A 25,817-nucleotide genomic window follows, 5' to 3' on the forward strand; every position below is an offset into this window, starting at 1 on the left:
TTACTTAGTCAGGAAAATGACAGTTGTTATCCATTCGTTTAAATGTGTTTGAGCTTTTGGTTTTGCCGTTAGGGACTTTTCGTTTTAAATTTTCCTCTAAGTTCTGTACTTTTGTTATTCTACTTTTAATAAGATTAAAAAAATACCATATATATGGTATTTAACAGTGATATACTTTATTTGATTAAAAACATACCATATATATGGTATTTAACAGTGATATACTTTATTTGATTAAAACATACCATATATATGATATTTAACAGTGATATACTTTATTTGATTAAAACAAACCATATATATTGTATTTAACAGTGATATACTTTATTTGATTAAAACATACCATATATATGGTATTTAACAGTGATATACTTTATTTGATTAAAACATACCATATATATGGTATTTAACAGTGATATACTTTATTTGATTAAAACATACCATATATATGGTATTTAACAGTGATATAATTTATTTGATTAAAACATACCATATATATGGTATTTAACAGTGATATACTTTATTTGATTAAAACATACCATATATATGGTATTTAACAGTGATATAATTTATTTGATTAAAACATACCATATATTTACATTGAAATACTTTATTAGATTATACAAACCATATATTTACAATAATGCAAGGCAGATGTTCTATTATGTATCCTCCTAAACATGAATATTGTATTATCTATTTGAAATTCAAAACTAGCATTTGCTATTGCTTTATGTTTTGTAAGCCTATTTGACTTTTGGAATATCTAGCAGGGATTTGAAGTGAATATAAGCAAACATCCTGGCTGGTTAGTATTTAGTAATTTGACTCCTTTCCGGACAAAAAACACCTGGATTTATTTGTCTCAGTGTTAAATATCTGCTGTAAGCCATCTTCTGATGATATTTCTATATGATTGGTACACGTTACTGTCATTTTTTATGATTGTTAAAATGATTTAGCAATTATCATTATTATTTTCATTTTTTTTTTAAATCGGTTTATTTTATTTTTCATTTTTTTTTTACATAATGACTGTTTTAACAAAAAAAAAGATCTGAAGTCATTTTCTTTCACACAAGTTAACTGATAATTAATTATTCAAATGAAATCACTCGTGATGTTTTAAATCATGTAATTGGACCTCTTTCCGGACTGGAAGCAAGATACAAATTTTGCAGTCTTTGAGATGGTGGGAAAATTCAAATTATGAATTACATTATGCAAAGTTGAACCGCAATACCTTGAAAATATTTAGCCTGTTATTTTGGATACCATTTCAGCTCTTGTAGTGTTTTCGATATACCAGAATGAAATTTTGTTCAATTCATTCACATACTAGTCAGGCTCGGTTTTTGGTATGATTTAAATGATACATAATCAGTTCAAATGAAGGTGATTCAAGACTCCAAAAATACGCAAGGAAATTCTACACATTATTTTTTTACTACTTTCATCTTCCAACAGACACGTAATGAAACCATTGAAGTAGTCCTTTTGTTATAATGTTTGCTTTTTAATTTGGATGTTTTCTGGAAATCGCTCTGTAATGTTAATCGAAATAGGTTTTCTTCAGTTCCCATGTCTCTAAATGTATATTTATCTATGCAGTGTATTGATTAAGACTACGAATGGTCTCTAATATATATCTACTGATCTAAAGAGAAACTCTTCCAATTAATTGATGTTCAATTAAACTGACAAGAATGTAATTAATCTAATTTTGAAATGGCATTTTTCTGATAGTTGCAGGTGAATAATTTGATGAGGTTGTATTAGTTTTTAATGACTACAATCAGATTTTCATCTTTGAGGCTATTGGTTTCGCGACAAAAATGGTTATAAATTTTCACATATCATTTCTATCAAATAGTTTTATGACAGTCAACTCGGAAGAATAAAAAAATAAAATAAAACCTTAGGTCACCGCAATGACAGTCATGGTTTACTGATGACGCTCATACATTTATATTATCATATATAATTACGTTAAAAAAAATATGATTTTCCAATGATTTACAAATAAAGTGTTGAACTACTAATTGTGGTGTATCAAATTCAAACTTCGATTCAAAGTAGCATGGCCCATTAACAAATTTTGTATATACCGTAGTAGTATCAACAAGTTCGAAAATAAAATGGAATGGTGTTCATGCTTTGCCTAATAGAAATCACAAAAAAACTGAACATCGAGGAAAATTCAAAAAGGAAAGTCCCTTATCACATGGGAAAATCAAAAGCTCATACACATTATGCCAACTGTCATTTTCTTCATATCTTTTATTCTTTTCATAAAAGTTCAAGTCAATATGTGGTTTTGGTTTTGTAACCCTTTTAGTTCCATGCTATGAACAAAAAATTAAATAACTTACTTATTTTTACATTGTATTCTTATATATCACTTTCAAATATCAGGTGAGGCATGATGACCCAAACTATATTCCCTTAAATGTGCGCAAAGTTAGGGGCCTGAAATTTAGTACTTGGCATAGGTGGTTGTTGTCATAACTTTGAAATGGGCCCTTTGTAGTTGTTTTTTTTTTATTTGATTTGTGTCACATTTTGTCCAAATTCCCAGCTACATGTCATACATTCCGACATTATAAAACTCAAACTCAAAAACATTAAGTTAAACTTAGATTAATTTGGTTATTTACCACTGCTGGTGGACGTTTCGTCCCCGAGGGTATCACCAGCCCAGTAGTCGGCACTTCGGTGTTGACATGAATATCAATTATATGGTCATTTTTATAAATTTTCTGTTTACAAAACCTTGAATTTTTCGAAAAACTAAGGATTTTCTTACCCCAGGAGTAGATTACCTTAGCCGTATTTGGCACAACTTTTTTGAATTTTGGATCCTCAATGCTCTTCAACTTTGTATTGATTTGGCTTTTTAACTATTTTGATCTGAGCGTCACTGATGAGTCTTATGTAGACGAAACGCGCGTCTGGCGTATAAAATTATAATCCTGGTACTTTTGATAACTATATATATATATGTTTCTTTTGGCAAACATTTTTAATAATGTTCCTTTATTTTATACCACTTTATAGCGTCCCGATTACCCTTTTAACCACAATAAGTCACCGTACGGTCTTCAACAATAAGTAAGCCCATACTGCATAGTCAGCTATATATTAAAGTCCCCGAAATGAGAAATGTAAACTAATTCAAACGAGAAAACTAACGGCATTATTAATGTACAAATTAATGACAGAAAAAACCCAGATTTTATGTACAGTAAGAAAAGGCAACCATTTAATTATTACAGGCGCCTGACTTGGAACAGGTAACTACAGAATGTGGCGAGGTTAAAATAGTTTGAAGGCGCCAATCCTTTCCCAAATCGGGGACAGTTTTGTGACAATACTACACAAGAAAAAAAACCTCTAAAAATCAGTTGAAAAGGGCTTAACTCGTCAGATGGATCTAAAGAAGAAATACATCTAACGAAAGACAGGGTGGAAGTGGCAGTGTACTTATACATCCCACAACAAAAAGACATTAGGGATATATCTTAGAGTACTCGCAGTAGCTGACAGCTAGTTCAAAGACAATAACAACTATTAAAAATCAAGCTCCTAAGAATGAAAAATAAATAAAAACACATCCAACTTCCACTGGATTTATTCTAAAGACTTCATTAACAGTCATAGAAAAAACACGAACTTATGCATTCACACGATACAGGTAACGAAAGATTGTTGAGACATGAATAAGCATATGAATATACAAATAACATTTAGTTTGCTTTTGATTTACTGTATTAATACCAATATAAGTGAATAAGTATACAAATAGAATTGCCTTGTGAATGACATCTTATACCAATTTTATGTAGTTAGTTTTGTATTCTTCCAGCTTCTTACTTTTTTTAACTAATGTAATGGCTTAATACGGGTTATACATGCATTCAATAGTTCCGAAGAACTAATGAGTATCGGAATACAAATTTATTTAATGTATATATAATGTGTTAAACATTTTGACACACCTTTTTGTTACTGAGCATTTAAACTCTCTGAGTCGCAAAATACAGTAACAGAAAACCTGTCGTTTTAATTAAATACAAGACTTTTAAATATTACATGAAAATCTCCTCCTCTATATACAATGAGAAATCAAAAGAAATTGAATTGCAATAACTTTCTTAACTTCAATTCTCTTATTAGAGCACAGTGTCTAAGTATTAATATATTTTCTCCAGCGATCATCACGGGTAATAATTTAATGATTTATCATTTCTTCGCACGTAAACACCGTGTGGTAATATATTAGAATTTTTACGGTTAACGCATTTTGACACGTGCATTGAAATGATAGTCGGACAGGTAAAAGTAATTGTGCTGATTCCTTCCGATAAGGAAACGATATTTTTGTCGTTAATTAAGGAATCGATATGATTATTTGCAGGTATCGCTGTTAACTTGATGTTTTGTTTGTCTGAGAGTAAGATCATTTAACAGTGCCATAATCCCCGACACGAGTTCACTTAATTTACAGTTTTTTTTATGAAAAATATAACGGTTCTATCATGGTGGATCTAAATTGAAATTATAATTTAGGTACAATTGCAATAGTTATTTTCTTTGAAAGACTTCAGTTCATAAATTGTAGCAATGAAAAGTACGACGAATTAGAAAACTCGGTTAAATTCTATCTTATCTGTTTCATAATTATTTGTTTTCGTTAAAAATAAGCCATTCGTCAGACATTTTTCTTTGTTAATTTTGTTAATTGTTTTTGCTTTGAGTTTTTATTACTATGGAGCATTTGAAATAGTCTCATTTTAACCATTAAGCAACATTTGTCACCAAGCAGAGACTGCAAGGCTGAGACTGGTAAAGTCATTGTATTCTCTTTGATTTATAAAAGTATCTCTTCTAGTTTTAAATGGAAATCTTAATGAATTGTTCAATGATAATTTGTGTGTGTGTTGTTGTTGGGTTTCTTGTTACAATGACAGATATCCCATCCCATATCTAATTTTACTTATTATAATGACGAAAAAGTTATTCCCCATAAGAGCTTAAATTGCATTACTGATATTGTATAGACATTTTACTGGTAATATTTTACATATAAAATGTCTCCTTCGTATCAATGGTTACGGTCTATTGAAAACGTTTATAAGATATATGTGATTTACAATAGAAAGTCATCATTTTAAAATGGGATTTAAACAGCAAGTAAAAATGAAAGTTTTCAAATTTCCTTCACTGATTAGCTCTTCAAATTTCTTCTCTAGATCTGTACGGATTATATATAGAACAAGAGGAGGATATGGCATGACTACCAATGATTCAACTATCTACCTAAGTTAACATTAAGTTGATGTGAGCAATTGTAGGTAGTCGTAAGGCCTACAACAATGAGAAAAAAAACGTATAGTCGCCTATGAAAGGCACCGACATGATAAATATAACCAATTTGATTAAAGAAAACTTTACAAAATATATTAAAAGTTATTGTATCATAAAGAATGACAGTTGCTTCAGTTTAAACGTGAAAATAAATATACATGTATGTAATCAATGGGAAATCTGGACATGTGGTAATTTTGCGAAAATTTTAAACAATAGTTGCTTTCTAATTTTTCTAATTTGTATTTGTTGATTCTTTGTCGAACTCTTAAAAATTGTCTATTATGGTTTCTTAAGAATTCAAACTAATTGTAACAAAACGAATCTACCGTGTTTAACCATATGTCATTTGTTTCTAGTATAAAATAAAAACAAATATTCAGAATTTATTAACAGGAGAAGACTTCTGTAGTTGTTTTGTATTGTAAAACTTTATTGCTTTGCTAATTACGAACACGTCAGTTTAAAACAACACAGGAAATAAAAAGTTAGCATGTATATTCATGAAATTAATTCCTTTACTTGGAAATTCATTTACAATAACCCATAGCTTCAAAGAGCTGAGACGAGAATAAATGAATAAAATAAATTCTGTACAATATGTCTTATTAGTGTTTCTAGCAAATATCGCTTTGTTAATATCGTCTTTTTAATATAATATTCAAAATATAAAGAACTTCCCTTTGCAATCCAGCCAATTGGTAAATTTTCTTTTGACAATTTTTTGTATCTTACCGCATGTATTAAATATGTAATCCATATCATCTTGTTCGTAAAGAAAAAAAACTTGGACATGATGAATGTGACAAATACCTTCTGTCGAGCTGATCTCAGAGAAAAATAACAAAGAAAAGCATGAAATTAATATTCTCCGGAAAACAGTCTGAATTTACAAACGAGATGAATTAATTCTGTGGTAGTTTTATTTAATTCTATTTCAACTTCATTTCTAATTCTGTCCTCTCAGAGCGTATGTCCAACCCTAGAATTACAACAAACGTTAGTTCTATAATTCTGTCCTCTCAGAGCGTATGTCCAACCCTAGAATTACAACAAACGTTAGTTCTATAATTCTGTCCTCTCAGAGCGTATGTCCAACCCTAGAATTACAACAAACGTTAGTTCTATAATTCTGTCCTCTCAGAGCGTATGTCCAACCCTAGAATTACAACAAACGTTAGTTCTATAATTTTGTACAATTATGCACATTTGTCAATGAACTCGCTGCATTTGTTGAAAATAAATAGCATTCACAATAAATAGAGACATTCAAAAAGAGGGAAAGATTCGACATCAAAAAGGTAAGCGGGACGCTATAAAGTGGTATGAAAAACTGCAAACGTCCTTCAAAGTGGAGCATGTTTGAGAACGTCACTTCAGAACCAGATAACTCATCTCTGATTGTTAAACAATTTTAGAACATTTGAGCAGCTACAATACATATTACTTATTTTCAAACCTTTCGGCGTTTCTAAAATGCATGAAATACTTGCCACTGGATGTTAAACGACAAATCAACTAACTTGATTGTAATTAATGTAATTTGCAACTTTTTTTCACTTCGATGTATGTTAAGTTGTACCATGACTAATGAACTATCTCAACTAACCTCCTACATATATATATATGAAAAAATACCAATCATACCATGAACACTGTTCCTCGGGAAATACTAAATGAGCATAACGGAAAATATTATACTACACAACAACAGTAAAAATAAAAGGATACGAGTTAAGCGTTAATTTGACAGCAACCCAACAAATAAAATCTAATGTAAAGAAATAATTGAGGGCACCACGCGGTCTTCGACGATAGACAAACCCTGGCGTTTGACATTGATGTGAATGAAAGGTCTGTTTTGTTATTTGTGCGGTTATGGTTGTTGCGTTATGCACCTTGTTGCTATTTAGATCAATCCGGAAAAAACAGGCTTTTAGACGAGTTCCTGTTTTGGTCAAGCGAGCAGAGGTCATAGGTAATAAACTGCGGGCAGAAAATGTGTAGAAAGTGATAATTTTGTGGGGAGTTGTCTCATTGGCAATCATACCATATCTTCTATTTTGTTTTTGATATTTGTATAAATTATGATCCAATTTTCTAAAAACAAATTAAAGTAAGAAAAATCTTTGGTTGAAGTGTTTATAATGGTTAAAACACAACTTTTTTAAATGTTGTTTATGTACATTACATTGCTTTAACACACAGCTTCAAAGAGTTGTGTAATTTAAAAACTTTTCCTAACTGGAATAAATAGAGATAAGGTGTTTTAACGCATACACAGACATTTTTCTTTTTTAATTTTAATTTGCTTTTAAGACTTTAAAATATTTTAAACGCATCCGATTTGGGTTTTCAATCAAGTATTAAATACCTATATATTGAAACTCAGCCCAAATAATTATAATTTCTGTTTTTCGCAAATCTAGATAAACGATTTGTTAACAAAAGGATCAAATTAGCTTTAGTGTCAATTTAATATATGTTGTCAATTATAAAACTAATCCCATTTATTCAAAATGCGCAATCATCGAAAAGAGTATGGTCAGAATAAAGGGTTTACTTGACAAATAAACTACTTTTCTGTTTAGTTTCCACATTACTTAAAAAGACCTTTTTTATTCTAATTAGATGCATACAACTATTTTCAAATGAAATGAAAATTCTAAATTCAAATAAAATTAGAAGGCCCTTTATGAATTTTAAGTTTTAAAAGTAAACTATAGAATTTTTTTTTTTTTTTTTTTTTTGCAAAGTTTTGTGTGAAACATTGACGTTTTCCGATAGATCATACAAGAAACGATGCTGATTTCCTTGAGAGCGCCATATTTGTCTTGAGTAATTGTCATACAAAAGTTCCTTATGTCAGACATTGTCAGAGGATACTTTCGTCACAATTTAGCTCTAGGTCAATCATTGTCAAAATCTAAAAGTCGACAGATTTACAAATTAAGAGACGGATTGCACAGAGTTGGAGTCGTGAGACTTTTTGAAAGATTGAACTCCCCACATACTTTATGAGTAAGCATTTTGTAAGACAATTCTTGCAATGTAGATGCAAGTGGAAATATGCTTGAATTTGTTATCAATAAAAACGGTCTAAATTAAATTCTATGTACAAAATTATACACACATTTATGTGTGTATCTTTTGACTTTCAATATTTTGATACATAAATACTGAATTTATATTTATTTCAAGAGTGGGCTTTGACCTAAATGACAAACCTCATATAGCCCGAATAAGTCATGTCTTTCCCTTTGATCGACTCTCACATTCGCGATGTATCCATCGGTATATTAGAGGAATATAACGACTGAATTATTCGGGTTATATCTCATAACGTTTTGGCAAAATAAGTTTTTATAATTCCACGAATAATTACGATTCTCCTTTGGTCTCATATTGGTTGCATATTTTGTCTCATTGGCATTCATTTACCTGATCTTTTTATTCTTATACAAACAATAACTGGATATATACACTTTTAAAAATCACAAGAATTTCTATAAGACGAAAGAGGAAGTTAATTACTTTCTAAATAACTTGTCATTTGTCATTTCGGGGCCTTTTATAGCTGACTATATAGTATGGGCTTTGCTCATTGGTGAAGGTCGTACGGTGACCTATAGTTGATAATTATTTTTGGTCTCTTGTGAAGAGTTGTTTTATTAGTACTCATACAAACACTTCTTTTTTATGTTGTTACACCGTAACGTAATCAACCAAGCGTTGAAAAATGTGGAAGTAGAATTTAAGGAAGAGTTAAAGCAGAAAAAATAATTTGAATAACATTTTGAAAACTATTTTTTCAAGTCTCGTCTCATAATACGTTCAACAAAAATCACATGAAGACAAAATTAAGGAATTGATCCCGCCAAAATTTTAAACAACGGAATTTACAATACTCCAAGATATATGCATTATAAGAAGTACATTGTAATTAATGATAATTTAGGTGTCAATCCCAGATATTTAACAGATATTTATTGTATTTTATTTTAAGAGAGAGTATTTCCTGCAAACGCAGCGTTTGACAGGAAAATATCTCCTACTTAACAATAAGCAGTTGCCTTTATTTATTAATGTGCACTGCAAAGTTCCTTTTGTAAAAATGAACTTTTCAAGAGAAAATGTTGTCAAACTTGTATAATTGTTTTATTGGTAATGTAAAAATATTTTTTCAGGAATCTCTTAAAATTATGCAAAAATACTAAAAATAATTTCTCATCCGTATGTAAGCGTTTCCAGATTTAGAAATTGAAACGGAAATTTGTAATTGTAAAAAGGGCACTTCTGATAGAAACCCGTTATACGTGTAAAATATTTGATTCAAACATCTTTTGATATTGACTATTATTGATAACTATACGGCAACTGGGGTCAACTACTGACGAATAATAACGTATAAAGTTGTTTAGAATAATATTTCTTGCAAAATACATAACGCAACCATTATTATTAAAAAAAAAACGTTTCAATTAATTAATATCAGTAACTTTTTTACGTCCATTCCAGTCCACAAGTATTTATCATAGACAAGTACATTAGAACATTTAATTTAATAATTTGGACGAGATATATTATATATATAGTTTATTGCATTATTATTTTTGTCCAATGTTCCTCCAAAATATAACAAAATTATTATTTTACTCATTATTTTTTGCATTAACAACGAAATGTCATCTGAATAAACACAAGTGTAAAATTTCAATACTATTTTGAGGTTAGATGTTCACGGACATTTAAGACCAGTCTGATTATATTTCTTATTTATTATCTTTTTTACTAGATAATATTTCATAGTATATCTTTTTTACATTGTTTGCATAATGAAGGTAAACGTTGTTTTAAATGGTATGTGCACTGTGTCTTTTTTAGTGAGGTAAATAATAGCTTGGTATAGAATTAAACTGTACGGTCTGAATTTAATTTCCATGCTTCACAATATAAATATATACATGTAATATATATATAACCGTCAGCAACATCAGTAAAAAAAGACATAGTTTATGTTTAACATGTTTAATAAAATAATTTTCATATAAATAAAGACTACAATATAATAGCACTTTCTCAACAAAAACATTTCTTATGGTAATGTGTCAATATTTGTACACAAAATACAAGCACTATCATTAAAATAATAAATTAAAAAATTGTATTATCGAAGACTGCAACATTTTTGCACCAAAAGTCGATGTTAACCCGAAAATATAAAAAAGATCAATTAAACTAAAACAATAAAAGTATTAAAAATCAAAGTCATAAATGTCTATTAAAGTTCAAATTTATTGTGCTGTTCTACTAAAATTGTGTGAAAATTTAAAAATTATAAACTGAAATAATACGTATCTAGTCAATTGTTTGTACATACTGTATTGCACGTTTCTCCTTCTAATACAATGTTCAGTGGTCTACTATAGTTGTTTATCACAAGTATTGAGTGGAAATAATCAAAAGCTACCTTAAATCACTATCTCACACGAAACAGTTAAATTTCTGCAGGTATGCCGCTCCTGGTTGGCCCAACATGTACTGAGAAAGTAAATTACGATGATATACCAAAGACGGATTACTGTATGCGCTTGGTCTTGTCGACAGAAAAGCACTTTGATGGGAAGGCATCGACGGCTGAGATAATACGTTTGTTGGTCTGGGGTACGAGGCGCTGTCGAGTGAATACGACGATGATGATGATGTTGATGGCATGGTACTCCCATTATGAAGTTTCCGTGTATGCTTCTTGAGGTCAAAGTTTCTGCAAAAGCCTTTCCCGCACATATGACATGTATACGGTTTCTTATCATTATGTGTATGCATGTGAAATGTTAGATTGTACACTTGATGGAAGGCTTTGTTACAAATGTTACATTTATATTGTTTCTCGGTACTGTGAGTTAGTTTATGGTTCTTGTAGTTCCCTTTCTGGTGAAAGCCTTTTCCGCAAAATTCACACACGTATGGTTTGTAATTGAGGTGTATACGCATATGTGTGTTAAGTGTTGAACTCCTGTTAAAAGCTTTCCCACACTTTCCACACTTATGTGGTTTATCAGATGTGTGTATAATCTTGTGTCTACACAATGTGCTCGCTTGTCGGAAACCTTTCCCACAAATCTTACAAATAAATGGTCGTGCTCCAGTATGGACGGGCATGTGCCTTGTCAGATTGTAGTGTGCATTGAAGATTTTACCACATTCTGGACATGTGAAAGTTTTCTGTGTCTTTGAGACCATCTTCTTTCCTTTACTTTGCTGAACTTTAATAGGATCATCAGCTTCCTTTGTCGTTTCTTTCTCGTTTTTAATAAAATCAGAGAGAGGGTTTTCTTTAGTGTTGTCATTAATGTCTCTAACTGGTGTTATCTTCTCATTAGAAGGACTCCTATGTATCTTGTCTTGTAGTTCAAAACGGCTTGCTTTTGTGGTACTTGGATATCTCTTTAAAGATGGACTCTTCAGATCTAAATATTTACCAAAAGATGTTAAAGTGTTTGTCGGTAGAAGTGAGTAGTATCTTAACAGGTAAGCTTGATATTCCTCGTTCGGCATTCTTCCCATGGTAAAAGCTGGGTGCACCAATGTTTGAAGGCCATAATAATTATCGAAAGGCTGGGAAACAATTTCTTTCTTTGCTGTATCATGGCTTATTAACCAGTTGTTGTACGAATGTGGTGAAGTGTTTTTTGACGACAAGTTTTTATCTGTATGATTGCTATCATCTCCAATGTAAACTGGTGTTTTCCTCTCCTTCGCGATTACATCTTCTTTATTTACATTTCTCGAAACAATTTGAGCATCTTTACTGGTTTCATTTTTGTGTTCTTTTCTTTCAATGAGATTTTCGATGGAGAATGATAATTTTGGTCTTTCCGTCTGCGTTTCCATGACAAACTGTATCCTACTGTTGTACCTATTTAAAAAATAAAAGTTAAATTCAAAAATATATTCTACAAATTATGTGACGGTGTTATTATTATTCTGATACTTAAAGGATTATTACAAAAAAAAGAAAAAAAGAAAAAAGAAAAAAAGAATATATGCTTTGTCTTAAAAAAATATTTCACCTTAAAAGAATTAATTTAAAAAATAATAACTACAACATATAATTTTTCTAATATTTACCAAATAGATTAGCTTCCCTGAAAATTACAAATACATAAATTTCTGTAGAGAAATTATTTCATGCGAATTTGGAAGGTCTAAAAACAAATATATAGACCAATACGGTAATACCATGATAGTTCTTTTATAATTAAACAATTTTTTTCTCACCTAATTGAAAATATAAATGACAAAAACGAATGCAACACAAATAAACAAAATTATTTTATGCTTTTTAAATTATATTTACCTAACTCTGGAATAGTATTTCCTGACCCTTGTTTAAATCATCAATTTTACTGTTTTTAGGATGTATCGTCACTCTTGTAACAATTTGAAATCTGTATCACCTTTTAACAGATGTCTAATATTTATGATCTTTAGCTAAATTTCAATATTTGATTATGAGCATTAAGATGCTGACTTTTGATAGGTCAATTGACTGTCATCATTAACACTTTACTAAAAAGTCAATAACTGGCATAAATCAACCAATCAGAGAGAAGATTACAGATCCAACAGTAGTCTGAAGAGTTCTCGGTAAGATCTTCATTTATCACAATTTGTTTTTCCGGTTGGGTTCATCAATTATGTTAAAATGACGAAGGCGGGGTTACCAACAGTGAATTACAGAGAATAGTTCTGAGGGAATCAAACTGAATACCAAATAAATCTCATTTTAAACTTTTTACCTTTTTATTCTATCAAAATAGTTTGATTTTGTAGGAAATCATGGATGATGACAAATTTTATAAGACAGATGTGTGAATAATTAATACATATCGTATTTAAAGATTTTGTGATCATTTACCGTGTTATTTGTGTATATCATATTAATAATAAAGATGTTAGCTTATCTTGAAATCGTATGTTTAAATACCCATTTAATTATAAGAAAAATAACATTTTATTAAAGGGAGATTGACATATCAAATTCATAAATATAGTCTTTTAAAACGATATGATTTGTAATGTGCAAAAGAAAATGACACACACATTATATATATATTTGGTATGTCCTATACGATCTTTTTATTAACCTTCATCAGGAATGTCTAACCTCAAAATTCTGTAAGTCAGGAATGTATAAATAACCGAACATTTCAGAATATATATATTATAAACACCTCATTCAGAAAGCATGTCGATATTTTGATTTTTAAATTTAATAGAAACATTGACAGAACATATAAAGTTAATAATAAAAAGCTTACTGACGATCTACTGTTGTGTATTAAATGAAATAAATTCATTTTTTTTTATGTCATTTGCAATTTTCACAAACACATTAGTAAAGATATATAGGAATTTTATATTAAAAAAAAATATATATGTATATTTTCAAATTAAAAAAAAAAAAACCTAATAATATTCGAAAAAATTTTGGGGACAAATATAGTAGCACACACAACCGTTGTTTCTGTGTTTCACGCAAAATCAAAATGTTTCAAATCGAAATCATTAAAATTAGATACAAAATATATCTATGATTAATCACATAATATCATACTTTGCGATAAAGAAAAGTACAATAACAAAATAAATTACCGAACTCAAAGGAAAATTCAAAAACACAAAGTCCCTAATAACTGTGTATGACATTTTGTTCAACAGTTTAGAAATGCCTTTAACAAATATGAAATACAAAATAGTCGACCGCATGTTGTTTTTCAAGTCTCAATGTTTCAGCTTACTCCGGAAAAAGTGTCTGATAAAGTTATTGCCTGAATTTTTCGGCGAAACAGACTGTTAAAAAGCATTACTCCTTACGAAATATGTCCATGTCTCTAGATATGTCGTGCTTCGAAGTAACAGAAGGCAATTTTCAAATGAAATACTTCGCTATCCTTCATTTTAATTCTTTCCTTATCACAGATAGCATGGGCACAGCAAATTCTATAACAGTTCTATCCAAGATGTAACATTAACAATTCTTCCATTTGGAATGATAAACAATTACAATTAATTGCAATGTGTTAGCATTAGTAATAAATTAACAAAGACAATTTAATCATTTTTCCAAATTCGTACAAAATTACAACATAGCTTATCAATTTACTACAATATATATAGGTTAATTTACAAATTATTGCAAAAATAAAAATTCATAGAATAATTACAATACAAATTAGATTATCACATTATTACAATAAACATACTTTTTTCAAATAAATATACTTTTAAAAAATTACCGCAGTAGTGCTAGTATGCATTTGTAACGAATATGGAACTATACGTGGTTTTAACACGCTCTACAACTTTGTACTTGTTTGGCTTTATAAATATTTTGATATGAGCGTCACTGATGAGTCTAATGTAGACGAAACGCGCGTCTGGCGTACTAAATTATAATCCTGGTACCTTTGATAACTATTTAACAGATATAATATAGAACATAATACATTTTATTTTATGTGTATTTCACAAGACAGAATGTAAACATTTATTAAAACGATCGCAATTTAATAACAATTATACATCTTTAGCTTTAAAAAATTATTTTGCTCAGAGTTATAAAATCCCTGCATTATTTGACTTCGTCATAACATTGCCATGTTTTACACATAATTAGTCTTGATTTTCTTTGAGTGATCTTAAAACACTAATTAATACAATATATACAATAGAGACGCTTTTACCCCCAGTATGGGTCGTGTGATACATACAAAAGACATGTACATTGACCAACTGACCACCATAAATGTTGGTAACTTTTGAGTGACGTTGAGTGTTTTGAATAACTAATGCAGATGTTGAAAAGCTTTTGCTGCAAATTATCCGGTCTGGGGCTTCTATCGCGCACCTGGTTTTACAATAAAAACGAGAAAATGTTTCGTAAATATTTGGAAAGCATAACGCTATTAACCGAGTGATATCGTTCTATAACTTCTATTTAACGCCAAGGTGTGAACTAATATACTAAATGAACAATTTTAGAATTCGATTGATCATTGCTATCCCATAGCTCTTTTGAAACTCATCTCTTTAAATTAACTGTTGGTTGTAACTACTCGACTTCAATAATTTTGCTAATTTAAAAAATCACAATGGTGACTTAGTATGGAACATGACCTTAATTAACATTTTTAGATGCAGCTTAAAATGACAAAAGATTAATGATTGAATCATGATTATTTAACTTTACACAGATATCATGTTCAAATATACTTGAATGTGTTAAAATATTGTATGCAAATAGTATCAAATTTGAAAGTATTTTAAATATTTTGAAATTGTAATTCGGTATTCTCTCTAGACATCGTTTCACATTTGAAAATAACAATAATACATTTGCACATGTATAATTTTATTACACTAATGGAACACAATTTTAACGTATATTCTTTTAATTTCAGCTCCCATAAAATAAAATAATAAATCGTACGACACAATTTACTTGCACACAAGACCTTGTTATGTCATAATCCTCATCCATTTAACTTGAACACAAACGGTTTGAAAATCAAATAATACAAACGTTTGAGAAAAGAAACCGAAAAGGTCTGAACAGATTTAGGAAACAGTATTCTACCGATGTTCAATCTCATAAATAAATTAAGAAAGAAAAATCAAGGTAAAATATACAATTGAAATCGCACAAAGTCCAAAAAGAACGAGACTGCGTTAGTTTTTATTAAATTTCTTTACCCGATTTTTTTATGGGTTTGTTCACAGTTTGGGTGTGAACTTCGGTTTGCAAATAATTCTTCTCAAACCGGTGCTAGTGGCCCTTCTTAGTCTTGCAATGAGGTTAGGTTTTACCTTGTTGAAAGACCCAATGTGACTATGTGATGAAGAACAGCAAAATCTTAGAGGGATCGCATGTACTCGAACATAAGTGAGACTGGGAACGTCGACAGGGTCAGGGTCAGGTAAAATACTGAACTCGGATGTTCTTTCACTAAACAATTCAAAATTTGGTGACTATGTGGAACGCATCTATCCAATCGAACTAGAGATAAAGGATACTACAGATACAGTTAAGTCGGCTTCATATCTTGACTTACATCTAGAAATTGACAATGAGGGTCGGTTGAAAACAAAACTTTACGACAAAAGAGATGATTTCAGCTTTCCAATTGTGAACTTTCCATTTCTAAGTAGCAACATTCCAGCAGCACCTGCATACGGGGTATATATCTCCCAATTGATACGATATTCCCGTGCTTGCATTTCCTATCATGATTTTCTTGATAGAGGTTTGCTGCTCACAAGGAAGCTATTAAACCAAGAGTTCCAAATGGTAAAGTTGAAATCATCCCTTCGTAAATTTTACGGACGCCATCACGAGTTGGTTGACCGTTATGGAATAACCGTTTCACAAATGATATCGGATATGTTCCTTACGTCGTAACTACAATCCCCTTCCCTTTCATGAATATGACCTACCGAATTAGACTATTTACCGGATTTGTAATCACTTAAGCAACACGACGGGTGCCACATGTGGAGCAGGATCTGCTTACCCTTCCGGAGCACCTGAGATCACCCCTAGTTTTTGGTGGGGTTCGTGTTGTTTATTCTTTAGTTTTCTATGTTGGGTCGTGTGTACTATTGTTTTTCTGTTTGTCTTTTTTTATTTTTGGCCATGGCGTTGTCAGTTTGTTTTAGATTTATGAGTTTGACTGTCCCTTTGGTATCTTTCGTCCCTCTTTTATGCATGAATCAACCGCCAATACGAATCAACACTCATTCAAAATATCATAATGGGAATAGAATATTCTCGGTAAAATTACAGATTCGCCCACTATTCTGATATCTAATAAAGCGAAACATATCGCCAGTGTACTGAGATACAGACACATCTTATTGGTCAACCAATGCATTATGGTGACTGTTCAACTGTGTGTGTAAGGACGTCTCCTTTTAATGGAGTCAGTACGGTGTGAAACGTAAAATCACAAAAATACTGAACTCAGAGGAAAATGAAATCGGAAAGTCTCTAATCATGGCAAAATTCAAATGACAAAACACATAAAAAACGAATGGACAACAACTGTCATATACCTTTGATAACTATCCTGACTTGGTACAGGCATTTTCAAATGTAGAAAATGGTGGATTAAACCTGGTTTTATACCGATAAACCCCTCACTTTGAATGACAGTCTCATCAAATTCCGTTATATTTACAGTGATGCGTGAACTAAACGACATAATAAATAAAATAGGTACAGCTTTACTATTTATATTTAAGTTTTTTTTTTTAATTTTCTTCCTTAAACTTCATGTTGCTTTTGTGAATGTTATATTTTTATATTCCTCAAGCATTAAGGTTTCCAAGGTCTACGCTGTTTTATTATGGCAGTGCAGAGTCTACATAGTAGGTACATATTTTTTAAGTTATGTACCGCTAGAAATTTATCTACTATGTATGTGCAACTGAATTCAGTTACAATCTAGTAAAATGTATAATTATTTCTATATAAAGTATAATTATAAGTACAAATGTCAATACGTTAATTTGCATTCATACCAAAATGAAAAGTTTGAAACAAATACCAAACTGAAAAGTAAATAAAATAAGACGAAGCCCATGAAACATTAAAAAAAGGAAACGACTTTAGAGTAAAATCACAAAAATACTAAAACGGAAAGTCAAAAACACATATTGGTTGAACGATACGATATGTTGGTTTCTCGACTCACTAGCTAGTCCAATACCAAATGAAAAAATCAAAAGCTCAAACACATCAAACGAATGAAAAACAACTGTCATATTCCTGATTGTTACAGGCGTTGCATTATCTAAGAATGAAATGAGATCAAGAATTTATATAAAATCACTGTTTTGATGTGTCATTAACATTTGGTTTACCGTTTTGACAAAGCTTTTTAACAGATTACTATTGATAATTCAAATCTTGTCGAAGCCGCAATTTAGTCCACATTCGGTTGTAACATCACCAATGTACTTGTCATGAAAAACACATACCGTAGAGGAACATGAACTGTTAACCCTTTCGAAAGCTTCTTTGTTAAACGCCAATCTGATAATGATGATGTTTATGCTGTTGAGTATATGTGGTATGTGTGTGAAGACTAAGCGAATCTATTTTATTTTGTTTATTGTTTGTTTGTCTTTCAACAGCTAAGATAGTTTTCAATCTCTTTGCTGCGTTGTTCCTTTTTATACCAAATGGTACAAAGACCGTCGATATTAAATACAATGACATCTTACTTTGTAACAAACAAAGAGCAAATTATAGGTATCTAACCAAGTGTTTGTTTTAAAAGTATATTTTGAGCAATTAATAAACGTTGCAAAAATGATAATGAAAGTTCCTTTATAAGCAAAACATTAGAAGTTTATTAGGATTTGAACAATGAACTTCGTGATTTTAATAAAACAAAACAAAACAGCAAATTGATAACATGTTTATGTCTAAAACTAATTTTGGTACTGCCTGTGTGGCAGAAACTGTTCATCCTTCCGTTACAATTAAATTGGTGTTAATTCTTGTTTCTGAATATTTTATTTTTATGTAGTTATTTGGAAATGATCGTCGTTTTCTTTATTTTGCAATGGTGTTGTCAGTTTTCTTTATTTTACAATGGTGTTGTCAGTTTTCTTTATTTTACAATGGTGTTGTCAGTTTTCTTTATTTTACAATGGTGTTGTTAGTTTTCTTTATTTTACAATGGTGTTGTCAGTTTCCTTTATTTTACAAGGGTGTTGTCAGTTTTCTTTATTTTACAATGATGTTGTCAGTTTCCTTTATTTTACAATGGTGTTGTCAGTTTTCTTTATTTTACAATGATGTTGTCAGTTTTTTTTATTTTACAATGGTGTTATCAGTTTTCTTTATTTTACAATGGTGTTTTAAGTTTTCTTTATTTTACAATGGTGTTGTCAGTTTTCTTTATTTTACAATGGTGTTGTCAGTTTTCTTTATTTTACAATGTTGTTGTAGTTTTCTTCAACTTATGAGTTTTCAATATCACCTTTGTATATTTTGCCTCTTTTTTTCTCAATGAAATCTAAAAAAAAAAACATTCTATGAAAAGATTTTTTAATTTTGACCTATAAATGTAACATTGTTTCTTGTGTCTTTGAATGTTATGTTCAGCAACACCCATACCATCTGGTTTTGACCACAATTAAAACACTTGGCGCTTATTCATTGCATTGTCTGTATGCTAGAAATAATTTTCTAATTAACAACCTTAATGTTATTTCTTCTTAAGGTGATAACAAGTTTTACCTGTCTGGTTCTAATTACATATGCACGTGCCAAATATCTTTACCATAAATATTCTTCAATAGAGGCGGAAGTTTGATTGCGTGCTTGTAAATGGTAATTCGTCTAATAATCGTCTAGAATAAATGAGAGAGAAATGCTAGATTAACTACAAGAAAAGGTATTCAGTGATTGTAAAATTGTGTTATTGCTTCAAAAGTTACGAGTATTATGCTTGCCTTGTTAAAAGACTTTTTTAATTAAGGCGATGCAAATACCAAATCTTCTGGAGCTCTGTTAACGATCTTCAGTAATTTTAGTTCATTTGCAGCAAACAAAGCAAAATTTAGAAAGGAAAAATCAAGTTCGACACGTCAGTCTGATATTTAAAGTTTTTATTAGAATAGAATATATATATATATATACTGGTAAGAAAAAAATATAATACAATACATGTTTACTACAAATTACATAATGTGTGTGTGTTTTTTTATAAATAAGACCCCTCAAAAGTTCCCAGGAGGACGTTGTATTTCAAATTAATGAACACACTTTTAAATTTAACCAAAGCAAGCTTGAGACGAAATAACTCGCTTGGAAAAGGCAAAAACGATATAAGCAAACTAAAGATTTTTAGGAGTATCATCTTAGTCTTTTGAATAACTAATAATGCAGTGAACTATTTGGTGATTTTTTGGGGAGAGGGGACACAGTTTATGTAACAAACTTGACAGAAGACGGTAATGCTTGTTTTTTTTTAATCTTTCTGATAACCTGATATACGATGACTGCTTTAAACTATTAAGAAGAGGGAAACAATCGATTTCCATTGAAATGCAGATTTTCAATTTCAATAACGTAAACCAAACTTAACCAGTATTTTTTAATAACAAAAAACACCATCATATGATGATGTCAGAAAACTTTTTATAAAAAATAAAGTGTGGTACGATTGTCAATGGTAAACTTTCCACCAGACACCAAAAGACATAGATTGTTGGTTGTATGATTTTCACGAATTGTATAAGATTTGCCTAACTCGTCAAATGCATGGAGAATAAGATAGTTATCAGAGGTACCAGGATTATAATTTAGTACGCCAGACGCGCGTTTCGCCTTCATAAGACTCATCAGTGACGCTCATATCAAAATATTTATCAAGCCAAACAAGTACAAAGTTGAAGAGCATTGATGATCCAAAATTCCAAAATGTTGTGCCAAATACGGCTAAGGTAATCTATGCCTGGGATAAGAAAATCCTTAGTTTTTCGAAAAATTCAAACTTTTGTAAACAGGAAATTTATCAAAATGACCACATTATTGATATTCATGTCAACACCGAAGTGTTGACTACTGGGCTGGTGATACCCTCGGGGACGAAACGTCCACCAGCAGTGGCATCGACCCAACGGTGTAAATAGTTATTGATTATAAAGTAGGCGGTTCTTGATAATCAAGATGTTGTTATGAAATTTTTTTCCGATATCCTGCATGTTTGACCTAATTCCTAAAACTGGTATCGAAGTGTTTGCAAAATTGAGATAACCAATAATATTGAGCGATGGCTCATTTATTTTCCTACTTTATATAGTCTTTGGTGGACTATTTTGTATAATCATAACCCTCATATAACTGGCATACTAAGTAAAATTCTTACCTTGAAGCGACAAGATGGTGGTCCAATTTCAGTCGCCGACACCCTGCGTGATGACGTAGATTCCCTCCCTTGTTATTTTCAGTCTTTGAACGACAAAATTATTTTATATTTCTACATGAGCGACGTTAACATTCTGACGGCAAACGTGCGATTCTACGTTAGAGCCAATGTTTAAAATCTTTAAATCGTTTATTGGTGGATTTAATATACGTAAATAATATTCAAAAATGAATTAAAGCAATGAATGAGGTTGTCAAATTTGATGTATGCCTTTTTATGCTTCTAAGTTAAATATTTGTATGTTTTTATTTCTATTTAGATACTTGCGGTACTTGTACATCCTGTCATTATTCTTTATGACATTCTTGTATTCTAGTCATTCATTTTTGCTAATGTGCTTTGTCTATCTTTTGGTGTTACTTCGAAAACTTGTTTGATGTTGTTTTTTAATTTTGCTATATGTTTTGTCTATATCCTCGGAGTTCAGTATTTTTATGAATTTAACTTTAACTTTTATGTAAATTGAATATACCCTAGTGACCAAATCCACAATAGACAGGAGAACCTTCTATTTATTTCGTATTAGCAATAGAACCGACTGTGTGTGTCTAAAATATAATCAAATCAATATCGAAGTATGTTTTGATGATGTGGACATTAAAGGATTATTTTTCTTTATTAGAATTTATAAAACTCTCTTTTTATTCATCTGAAAAATTATTGCTTCAAATGATATGTTGTTATAAAACTTTCAATGAATTAATTTACCGACCATTACTTTATCTTCCCTGAAGACAAATACTTGCAAATTCATTTCCTTTGACACTTGCACTCTGTGTTGTCATTCACGTGCATTGCATGTGTGACAAAATGGCACCCAACACTGGACGACTTTTAAACTGTAAATGATTAGTGTTATCGTTTTTGTCTCATGCTGGCCATATGTCAAATGTCAAATAGAAAATTCGATTTATCAAAATATAATCTTTCCCTATAGAATTATTTAATTTACCGTTATGAAGAATACAAATTACCATAATATTGCCTCATTTTAGATAGTCGTTTTACATACCTGTGTATTAGTTTGGTTATTAAACTAAATTTAACGGTAGAAAATATACAGAAGTGTCATAGAGAACAATATCAATGTTTCCATAGAAATCATTAAAATTAATTAATTTTAGGAAAAAGGGAGCGATTTAAAAAACCAGCTGCTTGAAAGCGAGTTAAAAAAAAGCGGGAATTTGTTTAAAATCGCTGGTTTTCAAATGTCTTCATAAGAAAACTGTTTTTGTCACAAAAAAATCTTAAACTGAATTGTCTATACATTTCTTGATATTTTAAACAAACGAATGAAACGTATGTCTACATTATTCTAATTATCGTGCATTTTGTTGTATTACGAATAAAACACTTTTAAAGATACAATATTTGTATACATTTAGGATAATTAATTAGATTATTTCCCATCTTCACAATGTGCAAGCTGTTTTGTAAGTATTTAGAAACGAATTTCACAAAAAAAGAAATATATAGAGACAAACATTTGATATTCATACAGGGACGAAGTTTAATTTTGTCCAGCAAATCATTTACCCAGTGTTTTAGAATTAACTGTGTGCATTTGCGTTTCAATGAAATATTTTGACATTCCTATGTATTTTGCTATGTGAGCACTAAACAAAATGAATTCGAATTTTAATTTTTAGTTTAGATATAGTGTTGAATGAATTACATATATACACCTACAAGTCCGGAAGATGTTGAAATTGATATGCATATCTGAGATACCAATTAATAAGTCGAACACCGATCATTGCTAATAAGAAAGAATGAAACAGCCCAGTTGTTAGCTATGACAATTTACAATTTGATTTGTCTGCAATTTATTAATGTATATGGTTGTTTTTATGGAATTGAAAATTCCAGGATAATTTACATTTTCTTCATTATTAAATTTTCACACGATTCCATGTTCTACTAGTCGATAAAATGTATATTTTTATCGAAATGACAGTGTTAAAGTGATTTAAAAGGTGGATATTTTCCAAATTTAAAAACCTTGGGAAATCGTATGAACGTCGGTTAAAGTACCACTTGAAACAATAACATGTGATTGAAATTTTGCAGCTTTTGTTCCGATTTATCCATACATATACTAAACATATTGTAATACAAGTACTTCAAATAAATTATGCGAGCGCTAAAATCAGCTAGATGTCTCACAAATTTCAATATTGCAAACATTCAACATCTTTTGACCATTTCTTTTACGCAGTGGTATAGAACTCGTACGACTTGAGATGTTAAATAACGATTTCTTAAGAAACAACGGCTTCCTTTATTACTGAAACTATTCTTCATGAAAGCCAACTCACCTTAAAATCAATGTTTCTAATCTCTATTGCTAAGTTTATATCATAGTTTACTTTTTGCAAATAAACATTTCTTAAAATTTTGATCCCATGATACAAATGCTGTTGAAGTGTCTTTTTCCCACGATGTCAAGAGTGAAAGTCCTGTAAAGTGAGCCACTTATCAACAACACAGACGTCTTCCACTTCCTTTGATTCTGTGAACTCTTTCTTAAGCAACAAAAAGTGCCGTGTATTACTGAAAAGATTTGTCTGAACATGTTGCAACTTTTTCTGCTTACATTGTTCACCGAGACGAAAAATGCCGAGTTTTTTTTTCTGTTAGTATATACTTCTGTTGCCTTTCATTTTTTTTATCAAATATCCCCCTCTTAACTAACTGATATTCACTTCATTAATACTTGTACGTTTAACACTGCATTTAGATAACTCCTTTCTTCTCACAAACGATTAAGTTGCTGTACGAAAAAAGATGACAATTAAAACACAGTTTATTTTCCTAAAATGGTTAGCTTGAGAGTAGATATTGTAATTGTGCTTAATCCTGGCACCTTCAAAGTCTAAGTTACCAGTATTTTGAATAGTAGAAAAAAATGAATAGGATGTAGTAATTAGGTGAAAAAAGGTAAGCAAGTTCAATAAAGAATATGACAATCCGTGGTAAGAAATTGATAGACCCATGCATATGGGTCGCTTTACTATCATGTTCAATAATTTGATGATAATTCCGACTTAATGCAGGCGTGCATTTATTGCACTTATGTTGTCTTCGGGAAGTTTCTGTTTTCATCTTTCTATTTTGCATACAAATGCCCTATTCTGTGATTGTATGTCTTTGTTGCTTTTTCATTATTAAATTTGATAAAGGCTTTAACCCGAACAAGGAGCGAAATACGATGTCCTTATGCGAACTGTTAAATTGGTACCTTCGATATTTTTAGTTTAGTTTAAACATATTTATTTATAGTGGATTGGGAAACAAGTTTTGCAACTTATATTAATCCCTTTCCACTTTGTGGGTGCGAGTGCTGCCTTGTAGCGGCATTAGCCTGCTCTTTTTCGAAATCTACAAGGGTGTCTTTAACGTGCAAGAGATATGGCTCTCTTTCGATAATTTTAACACTGTAAAGTCGGTAACTTAGCTAGTGCACCAATAGGTCCCCGAGTAGATCTTCTGTACTGGTATGAAAATACGCGTAATACTAGTATTTTATTGTATTTTGCTGTTACTAATCTTGGAAAATCATTTTAAACTAATGCTATCTTTCTCGACCAAAAATCTGATTCCACAGTTGGCTACTTAGTATATCTTTTTGGTAAATTCGGATACAACCGTCCTTCTTCGTTTCAAATAAGGTTTTTGATTTTCTAATAGTTCGTCCTCGAGCTTCATCGATGAGATATTCATTGTCAAAGTGGGCATCTAGTACAGAAATATTGGTATTATTTTTGAAAAAAATAATATTTGTTTGTGTGAGCTGGTTTACAAACCCTAATTTAAAAAGTACAAACATTACCGTGTACCTCCTGTACTGTTTAAAAAGAGATAACTTAATACAAATGTACGGATATTAGAATTTCGAATTCCCCATGTTGACTGTAGTCGTAAAGTGCATAATATGACTTCAAATAGTATTAGTTGATTTTCAATATAAATTAACTCTTATTTCAGAGATTTTTTATATTGCGTGGTAAAAAGTGTCTTTGGGGGAAACCTGCATCGATCCTATATCTTCTTCCTTATTAAAATAATATCTTTTCAAGTTATATATGAATACATAAAAACATACAAATACATTATATCTGTTATCAAAAGTGTTCACTTTTGTCTCATTGGAAGATTTTAAAAAATAAATATAAATAACCCGTATTCTTATAGTTTCTGTGCTCTAATTACTGTGTCTCAACGTTTATCTCCGGGAAAGGCAATGTTTGATGAAAAGATAGAACAATAATACACCGATACCATTTCCGTCAGGAGAGATATTTCCGGATCAAGACGTTAGAAAGAGAAATAAAGACTAACGGGAAAGGCAAACAAGCCAGCATCAGTCTGTATTGATGACATATCTTCAGACATCACGCTAATTAATAAATGGAAAATTCATTACGTTGTTGACTTCAATAA

At 30.5% G+C, this 25,817-nt stretch overlaps 1 protein-coding gene across 1 annotated transcript; it reads right to left on the minus strand.

The window, feature by feature from the left end:
* Positions 1-10,379: 10,379 nt before the first annotated feature.
* Positions 10,380-12,895, minus strand: LOC139521420 (uncharacterized). The gene is made up of 2 exons (XM_071314897.1): positions 12,728-12,895; positions 10,380-12,286 (listed from the first exon to the last, which is right to left on the minus strand). Exon 2 carries the CDS (start codon positions 12,259-12,261, stop codon positions 10,852-10,854), a length of 1,410 nt encoding a protein of 469 aa, XP_071170998.1. The 5' UTR covers positions 12,262-12,286; positions 12,728-12,895; the 3' UTR covers positions 10,380-10,851.
* Between the last annotated feature and the right edge of the window lie 12,922 nt (positions 12,896-25,817).

This window comes from Mytilus edulis, chromosome 1 (genome assembly GCF_963676685.1).
Source record: "Mytilus edulis chromosome 1, xbMytEdul2.2, whole genome shotgun sequence".
In the NCBI taxonomy this organism is placed as follows: Eukaryota; Metazoa; Mollusca; class Bivalvia; order Mytilida; family Mytilidae; genus Mytilus; species Mytilus edulis.

Bases quoted from the DNA above. Each gene is read 5' to 3' on its own strand.
- LOC139521420 (XM_071314897.1), bottom strand. From the start codon at position 12,261: ATGGAAACGCAGACGGAAAGACCAAAATTATCATTCTCCATCGAAAAT.